This window comes from Nematolebias whitei, chromosome 23, assembly GCF_014905685.2.
Source record: "Nematolebias whitei isolate Nwh7 chromosome 23, NemWhi1, whole genome shotgun sequence".
Lineage (NCBI taxonomy): Eukaryota > Metazoa > Chordata > Actinopteri > Cyprinodontiformes > Rivulidae > Nematolebias > Nematolebias whitei.
This window is the reverse complement of record NC_056520.1, coordinates 392,599-402,083: the sequence shown is the minus strand read 5'-3', so window position 1 is coordinate 402,083 and position 9,485 is coordinate 392,599. Positions and strand designations below refer to the sequence as shown.

The 9,485-nt window shown below is 44.5% G+C and overlaps 1 protein-coding gene across 1 annotated transcript in view; it reads right to left on the bottom strand.

The window, feature by feature from the left end:
* The window catches only part of creb3l1 (cAMP responsive element binding protein 3-like 1), a 19,423-nt gene that overhangs the window by 7,687 nt on the left and 2,251 nt on the right, over positions 1 to 9,485 (bottom strand). Inside the window, exons 2-5 of the mRNA XM_037696557.1 lie at positions 3,044 to 3,198; positions 2,895 to 2,964; positions 2,488 to 2,678; positions 482 to 628 (exon numbers count right to left, since the gene is read on the bottom strand). Coding sequence (XP_037552485.1) covers positions 482 to 628; positions 2,488 to 2,678; positions 2,895 to 2,964; positions 3,044 to 3,198 — 563 coding nt within the window. The remainder of the gene's footprint in view (positions 1 to 481; positions 629 to 2,487; positions 2,679 to 2,894; positions 2,965 to 3,043; positions 3,199 to 9,485) is intronic.

Here is a 9,485-nt window from a genome sequence, read left to right as displayed (position 1 = left end):
GCAAAGTCCTTGTTTTAACTTTGACCTTGATTTGTGACCTTGACCTTAGAGCTGAGGTGATTAAATGTGTAGGTGCCACCCGTGTAATGAAGATGCAGACATTTATGAAGTTTTATTGAATATTCTTGAGTGAATCGGATGTTATGGTCTAGACAAGCCAAGACTTTGTTTTAACATTGACCTTGATTTGTGACCTTGACCTTGGAGCTGGCGTGATGAAACGTGTAGGTGACATCCCGTCTAACGAAGATGCAGACGCTTCATTAATATATTCTGTGCGGCTCAGACGTTATGACCCGGACAAGAGAACGTTTTTGGAAGCAGAATGTACCGTAAGACGTCCGGCTTGTAATAATAAAAACAGCTAAAAGTCAAACATTTGGTGTGGTAGTAGCCGAGAGTGGTTCTCAACACATACTCCAGGAGCTACCACATCAGTGCTTGGCTTCTCATCCTCGCAGTGAAAAGCAGCCGAGCTCACCTTGTTCTTGATCTTCCGCCGGACCCTCTTCAGCGCCTTCTCCTCGGTCTTGGTGAGGGGGAGTTTGTTGGGAACCAGGTACCCTTCTGCGACCAGAGTCCTCTTCTCTTCTTCTGTCAGCAGGAGGGGTCCTGAACCCTGCAGCTTCTGTTGAATAAAAAAATACAATTTAGAAGCTTTAATTCTGCCTTTAGCTCCCGGAAGGTCCTGAAACTTTAAGACAGTTGGTGTCTCGGCGTAAACATGGACCGCCTTTGTGCTCAATAAACTAGGCAGTCCTTCAGAGCCGCTCAGCCTGAAATACAAATATCAAACTTAAATTATTTTGAAACAACTGTTTCAGGGCTTTTATTTTTTATGGCCTTTCCCCTCATCAGAACCCCCAAAGGATTATTTATTTACATTTTTATTCCACTTCAGTTTGGGATCCTCCACAACAGGAAGCCGACGTCTTGATTTTCGTCACATTTGTCAGACATGTTGCTCCGAGGTCAGACACGGACAATTCTTTGTATTTTTTAACCATTAATTTTTTTAATTATTTTCTGAAATTCTACCCGTGCACAACGCCAGTTAGTTTCATTTTTTTGCTTTTATGGACCCAGATATTTAACGAGCTTGGGCCGCTCCTGATTTCAGTCGAGCTAACGGAGTCGGCCGCTCTGAGCCGCGGCGCGCCTGACTGTGCAGCCTGCATGCATGTGGAGCTACTGCTTTGGACTAAATGTTTACTCGTGCAGCATGTAAGCGTTTGATCTTTACAGCCAAAGTGAAACGATTTCGAGATGGAACTCGGACGGGAAAGACGAACCTCTTCGAGGGGACCTGAAGTCCGTCCCGCTAAATTTTTACAGATAATCTTAAGTGTAAAAAACAAAACATCACAGAGTGAGCTAATATAGACATCTAAAGTATTGAGATATTGATTAAAAAAACGTTTTTTAACTGTTAAAACGTTTTAACAATCCAAAATCGCGTTTTTGGATTGTTAAAAGCAGCTAAGCTACGAGCTAAGCTAACAGGCCGACCTCAAGAAAAAGCCTCCGTCTTGTCGAAGCTACAAAAATTCACGGTTGAAACCCGTGCCTTAAAGTTGTTTTTCTCTGTAAAAAGAAGCTGAGAACTTGTTTACTGTTTTTTATTAAAATCTTTGTGTGAAAAATGCTAAAGAGCTCAAACCACACCGAGCGACCGCCATTTTGAAAACCAAAAACAAGGAATGAGAGACAGCCCATGCCACGTCAAGAGGCCTCCCTCACATTAAAGAGACACGCTGCTCGCTCCCTCACTATCCATCCTTCAGTTCAAACTGTCTTATACTGCCATCCAGTGGTCAAAAAAGGTACTGCACTCAAAAATTAACCAACATTTCTTCTTAAATTTGACAATAATTACTAATTACTGTCAACTTTCAAACATTATCGTTTATTTCAATAATTTCTGAGACAATTAATCGCCCAGAGAAACTTGTTCTGGTGACAGGCCCATCTGTGGGATTAGAACATGCATTTATAATGGGATTTCAATAGGGTGGATTTTCTCCCTAAAGAGCACTAGAGGGCAGTAAAGTTACTGTGAAGTAACGGGGCGTTTGAAACTATTCTGGCACAACAAAAACAATTTTCAGGGCTTTGCTGGTTTTGTCAGGAACAACTGAGTTTAATGAACGCACCCAAAAATACAGGACTGAATTTTAAAATGGACAAAATCAGCGTAGCTGAGGTCTTTCTCCTGAGAGACCTTCCAGGGGTTAAATAGTGTTTTCCATGTTGCTGTATGTTTACAGCACAGTCAAATTCCCAATTTCCACTGACGCTGTACTCTGCAGAGCTGTTGAAGTTTAATAAATGTAATCCAGGACTCTCCTGGAAACAGAACGGTGAATCGGCGGTTCAGATGTCTCATCCGATCAAAGTGATCCTCAGAGCAACGATTTAACCCCAACATGGCTGCAAATGTCCTAATAATAGTGAAGTTGGTGACGGGTGGAGGAGAGAGAAGCTCACATGTGGAGCGGTGAGGAGCGGGGACGAGGAGATGGCCGAGGAGGAGGAGGAGGAGGCACGACCTCCCGACCTCTGTTGCGGTTGTGGGGAAGACGGTGGGAGAGGGAGGTGCGGCGAGGAGGGTGGGAGTGAGCCGTCGCTGTCGCCATGGTTACTGCTGGGAGGGGTGGGCGGGAGCTGGAGGGCATCGTCTAAACAGGAAAGAAAGAGTTGAACGAGGCGTTCCTGCTCACAGACGACGAATCACAGCAGAATATTTTCCTAAATGAAAGTTGTTGATCTGGTAAAGATCCAGAACCTTATGGCCCACCGCTGCAAAAGGCGGGCAACAATGTAAGTGTCAGCGTGGGGCTTCAGTTTGATTGTTTATGCAGCAGGAGTGTGTGTGTGTGTGTGGCGCTGTGTACCGCTGGGCAGGCTGAGGTACTGTCCGATCTCTCCGGGTTCATCCTTTATGGCAACGGGCTTCACGTCATCCTGAGAAAACGACAAACTCATAAATCATCGGCCAATACAAACAGCAGAGCAAAAACAAAAAGGTCTGGTGGATGCTGACCATGTGTTTCCATGGTGATCCTCTGTGAGGAGGGGCGGGGCTTAATACGAGCGTCGGGCTATCCAGCGGCTGCGGTTCTAACCTTTGACCCCCATCGGGCTCCTCCTGTTTCACCAAGATGGCCGACAGGTCCTGGCTGAAGCTCCACTCGAACTCTAAACAAAAAATGAAACAATGAATGTTTTAGAAGTTACACTTTTTCCAGAATGGGCCAAGATTCGAGGGCCACTCCGTAACTAAAGAAACTCCTTTTCATTCCAGGAGAAAAAAAAAGGAATAAAGTTCCAATTTTCTGAGCAGCTCGCGTTACGTTCCACACATTTTTCCCTGAGGGAAGCTTTGCTGTAGGTCTGCCAATGGGAAACAACCAGCAGATTATAAATCCCTTCCCCAGAATATCCGAGGCCCGTCATTACAGGCTGCCCGGGCGACGGCGCTCTGGCAACTGCAGCGCATAATTTACTTCCACATAGAGACGCTGAAATAAAAGACGGGCTCACCCTCGTCACCCTTCACAAGGTACGAAACAGTCGCCACCTTTAAACACAGAAAGGAAATGCACATAATCAAGGGCCCCAACGATGAGTTAGAGAGGATCAAAGGAGGGCCACCAAAACACGATGTGGGTAAAGTCTCACAGGTACTTCAGTGTTTAGTCTACTGCGAGCTGCAGGAGGTGTTTTAGAGCTGGCAACAAACGTCCACGACGGACACAAACCATGCAAGTTGAGCCGGACTCAACGGTGAACATCACGAACAGGCTCTGCTCAAGTCTCCAAACATGCAAACAGTGACTGCAAGGTATCCACTTTAAAAAGTCAATATTGTAAATATTCATTTATTTTATATCAGGAAATAAATTGAAAAATGTTTTTTTATTCTGTTTGCCTTGGTTTGCCTCAGCAGGTAAGATTAGTAAAAATATCAAGACAACTAATTTATAAATATGTTTGTATATAAAGTCAATGAGCGGTACACTGATGACCTCGATGCTTGTTGAGAAGTTTGTTTTCTTGTTTTTACTCAACCTGAACGGGGAATACAAGGAACCCTTAATGTTTCTGCTGCAAGATATTCAAGGGCAGAGCCAGGGGGTGGCCAATGGTGGTCTTGGTCACCATAGATTAAACTTTGGCCACACCAAGTGCCACCCGAATCATCTAAGGAACTTGTACTTTTAAACAATATAGAAATTAAAATGCATGGTTTCCTCAAATGATTGTCGTGGCCAGTTTTTCATAAACGTGACAGTGGCCATGTTGGATTTTGACTTGGCAACCATTCTTCAACCAAGGACTAGATGTAGCCTCGCATCAAAATGGAAGTCAATACCTCACTTTTTTCCAACACATCATGCATGGACCCTGGAGGGTATCTCCTCTTCCCCCTCTTGGCTCCACAATGAGGAACGATAAAAATCAGGTGTAAAGGACCGAAACACTAGAGCTGAACGCCAGCCTTGAGTACTAGCTATTCCGACAACCCCTCACACTTTACACCCAAGTAGTAAGAACTACCACCGACCGAGAGACCGCACGAAGACAAAGCAAGAACAGAACAGGGTCGGGTTCACTCCAGGATCGTAACAGACTGCGGTCCAATGAGACTAAAACTCTACAGTGAAGCACGGTGGTGGCTGAATTATGCTGTGGGGATGTTGAACAGTGGGGACTGGGAAACTAGGTGTGTTAAAGGAACGAAGGATGGTCCAAAGAATGAGGAAATTCTTGAAGGCAACTTCTGAGGATGAACGTTCACCTTCCAGTGGGATCGTGAACCCCAAGAGTCGAAGCCCAAGACCTCAGTCCAACTAAAAATTACTGTACGAGTTAAGACTACAGTACAAAGCTGCACAGATGGAACTGAAAAGATGTTGGCGCAGCAGTTAGATGTACAAAGCTCATGGGGATGGACGTGTAGCGTTGCAAAGAACAGAGAATCCAGCCAGTTATCACTTTTTAATGGCTGAGGGTGTCCAACGGCCACAGCAGCTTTGAGGAAAGTTTGTCTCGAAGAAGTTACCTGCATCTGCTTTACGTTGGAGCTCTTTAAAGGTAAGCTCCTCAGCTTTGCCTTGAAAAGTGAAATTCTGACAGGACTTTTCAGAGTAAAGGGTTACGTCAAGCAGAAAGGAAGGAAGCAGCTTCTCCGTGTGTTTGTGGCGAATGCCACGGTAATCGTCTCCTGGTCTCCTAGCAACATGGTCCAGGTAAACATCACTCGACCGACCCAAACTTTGGACGCATCTGTGTGCGTTTGTTACAAACAGCGGGGGGTGGAGGTGCCCGTCTTCAAAATGAGCCTCTGTGGCTTCTTTCCAAGGAGAACATGAAGCCACCGGCTGCAGAATGAACCGCTCAACGCGTGGCGCCAGAAACGAACCATAGGATACGACTTGACTTGCAATTGGAGCGATGGAGCCACTCTCAGCTGTGTTTGCTTCACATCTGGTGTTCCACATGTGAAGCAAACGGCTTTGACCCACCGACTGAAGCGCATCAGACACGAACACAATGAAGGGATCGTCCGGCTTTCAGGGCGATCTGCCCGTCGAAACACCGCCTTGAGATTCTTGACGTACTCACTTGGATACTTCTTTGTTTTATTCAGTTCATTTTTTCAGGTTTTGACAGCTCTGGATTTGTTTTAGTAATTAAAACTACTGTACTGCTTCTCTTTATATGCAGTACTGTACTTCCTTTATAGCCCTTTGTGGCACAGTTAACGGTCATATGGAAGGCTGCTTTTCCACACTTGGAGACGTTTGTCCCACCACTGCTCGCTGTGGACGGTAAAGAACCATCCATAAAAGACGGAGCGTTTGTCTCCACTCACAGCCATGACGAGGATCATCACATACTTGTGCTACTTCCTTTAAGGAGCATAAAGTGTCCATTAAATGTGCCGGTACCCTTTCATGCATCGTTGGCTTCATAATGTATTGAACATTAGATGGTTCATGAAATGTACAAAAACAGAAAATAAATGCTGATTGTGTGTGTCTAAAAGAAACGAGAGCAACGCTTGCGCCTAAAGAAGACGTAGGAAAAGAAATACTGAAGTAAAAGTCACTTTCTTGGACGTTCATGTGCAAGAGATGAGCAGCTTCACACTGAGACCACTGAGTATTTTCAGGGCAATGCTTGAGAACAGCGAGGCCCATTTAATGCAAACGTTAGCAGCTTTAGTTGAGGTGTGGCTCCATCCTTTACCTCCATCCCGTCTTTATCAGAAAACGCCACAGCAGCTTCTCTTAATGAGGCCACTCCTGCTGTTGCCCTCGTTAAGCCAAGGCCTGATTGGACCCTCTACCGGCTTTTTATTTGAGTTTTGTAATGAGAACCAGAAGCTTTCAGCGGTCCTCCAATGCAGAGGACAACTCGTTTGTTGAAGCGTCGTCACACGACAAGAACCTGTTTCAAAGCAAAGAGGCGGATCTGACCGGCGTCGGGTCCTGGACAAGGAACAGAAGAGATAAATCGATGCGCCCTCTTCCTGTTTGATTTGTTGCAGCTGCTGTAAAGGAAGAGGAGCCTTCCTGTGCAGGTAAAACGCTGCGCGTGCAGGTACGGAGCGTGCGTTAATAAGCAGCGCTGCAGGCGGGCGCTGATGGAGGCGTTTGATCTCAGCTGGGCCCCGGGTCGTATTAAAACACGAGCTGGATCAGCACAACAGGAGCCGCCGTAAAACACGCAGCGACAAGGAGGAAGGCCACAGGCTGAGGGAGAACCGACATGAAGCAGAAACACCCGAGCTGACCAGATTATTACAGATTATGGCTGGCTTGTTTTAATCCAAACACTTTGACTGATTTTAGACATTCAGGTATCCAAACGTTCGGCTCGTTCAGGAGTTAACTGCTGGGACTTCTGGTTTTTGTGACTTGTGCTTTTCAAAATATTTAACTAAACCTGTCGTGATAAACAATAAATCAATTAATCGCATGATAAATGAAAATTATTGATCTCATTTTCATTTATCAGCTTCATCGTTTCTTCGTGTCTCTCTTTCTTCTGAAGACTCTGGATTTTTAAAAGGCTCAACTCCAGTTCTTCACTGACCCCGCCCTTTCTCTTTAAATCTGTTTTAACGATGCAAAATCACATTTTTGCATCGTTAAAAGCAGCTAAAGCTGAGGAGCTAAGCTACGAGCTAAGCTAACAGGCCAACCCAGGGAAAAAACCTCCGTCTTGTCGAAGCTCCAGAATTCACGGTTGAAACTCGTGCCTTCGTGTAAAAAGTTGTTTTTTTCTGCAGAAAGAAGCTGAGAACTTGTTTACTGATTTTTATTAAAAACTTTGTGTGAAAAATGTTAAAGAGCTCAAACCACACCGAGCGTCCGTCATTTTGAGAACCCAAGAGAGACAGCCCACGTCACGTCAAGGGGCCTCCCTCACATTTTTCTTAAAGAGACACTGCTCGCTCCCTCACTATCCATCCTTCAGTTCAAACAGTCTTATACTGCCATCCAGTGGTCAAAAAAGGTACAACACACAACAATTGACCAACATTTCTTCTTAAATTTGACAATAATTACTAATTATTGTCAAATTTCAAAACATTATCATTTATCGCAACAATTTCTGAGACAATTAATCGCCCAGTAAAATTTGTTATGGTGACAGGTCTACATTTAACCTTTTTTTGAAATAACAACATGGTTGCTGTTGCTGGAGGCGCCCCAGGCTACGCTGGAAGTGCTACAGCTATCTGCTGCTGCCACCATTAGTTAAAGGCAGTGTCTCCCCTACCATTATGCACCAGGATGCTCTGCCCCGTCAACAGAACCGTGCGCCCTGCCTGCCGACGCCCCCCCAGCTGCGCCGCGACAATACCAGCAGTAACATAGCGCTAAGCTAGCGTGCAACACAAACGTGACTCCACCCCCACCCCCAGTGACAAAGCACCCTGCCAAAGGAACTGTTCTAGGGAAAAACTGAAAGGTTTTGAAAAAGTTATGGTCTGATAAGAAACGTTAGCGGGTGGAGTTTTTTCAAGACGACAGCAGTCTTAGCTATGCTCATGCTAGCTGTTAGCATTTTAGTAAAAAAATAACAGTTTCTCTAAAACTGAAGTCGTTCAAAGAGTCATCTACAGCAGGTAAGATACTAACAGTCCAAACAATAAATTATAGGAGACAAAGGAGCAGCAGAGAAGGTTCATTTATTGCGTTTAAATATAAAATATGCTTTAATTTACTATCCAACCGTTTTTATAGAACAATAAATGGAAAACCAGCTCCATCCTGCAGCGTCTCTCATTCTGACTGCACCGTGGGTCGCTGTCAGAACCATCATTGTTTACACATAACAAATCCCTTCACTCAGAGCAGCCGGGTTTCATAAAGGTCAAGACCTTCTTAACATCCGTAGGTGTCTAATTAACCTGCGTCGTTAAGAACTGATCCACTGAGCGAGCCGTGAAGAGGCTGTGAGCTACGCACTAAAACCCAAGAGAATGGTGATTTGCACAAATCAATGTGATGCTAAGAGAAGCTAAACACCACCCGGTGACATCATCACCCTCGCTGTGTGTACCCCCCCCACACACACCCATATCTACTTCAAACAGTCTCTGACTCAGTTTACAGCCAATAACAGAAATGAAGTCAAACCAGAACAGGAAAATACACTCTGAAACATCGCACACATAATTCCTACCCAGCATGCTTTGCAATGTTCACCATCTCTGGGACGGGACTATCTCACACATTTCACACGTCTTTACTTTAATACAAAGATTTATTACTGAAAGAATATTGATGATGACACTCAGGAACTTTGTAGTTCCCATAGTTTATAAAAGTAGTTAACCACAAAGAGGATCGCTAAAGTGAGTAGTCAATGACATGAGGGAGATGTCCAGCACACATTGAATGCATCACTCTGCTTCAGCCCAGCAGAGTTCTGCTCTGCCTCTTTGGTTCCGATGGACCGGATCAATTTCTGAAAGCTCAACTCTGAGCGGGACATGGACACTACCTGTGATTCATGAACCGTTCTGCGTTGTGTTCACTGACAACGTTGTTACAGACTTATAGTGTCAGCGACAGAAGTCTGTGATAAGAGTTAGTGCTTTAGCATTAGCTTGATCTGTTTAGCGCTTTAGCATTATCTTTATCTGTTTAGCACTTTAGCATTAGCTTGATCTGTTTAGCATTTTAGCGATAGCTTATCTGTTTAACGCTTTAGCGATAGCTTTATCTGTTTAGCGCTTTAGCGATAGCTTTATCTGTTTAGCGCTTTAGCGTTATCTTTCTGTTTAGTGCTTTAGCGTCAGCTTAATCTGTTTAGCGCTTTAGCGATAGCTTTATCTGTTTAGCATTTTAGCGATAGCTTTATCTGTTTAGCATTTTAGCGATAGCTTTATCTGTTTAACGCTTTAGCATCAGCTTCATCTGTTTAGTGCTTTAGCAATAGCTTTATCTGTTTAGCGCTTTAGC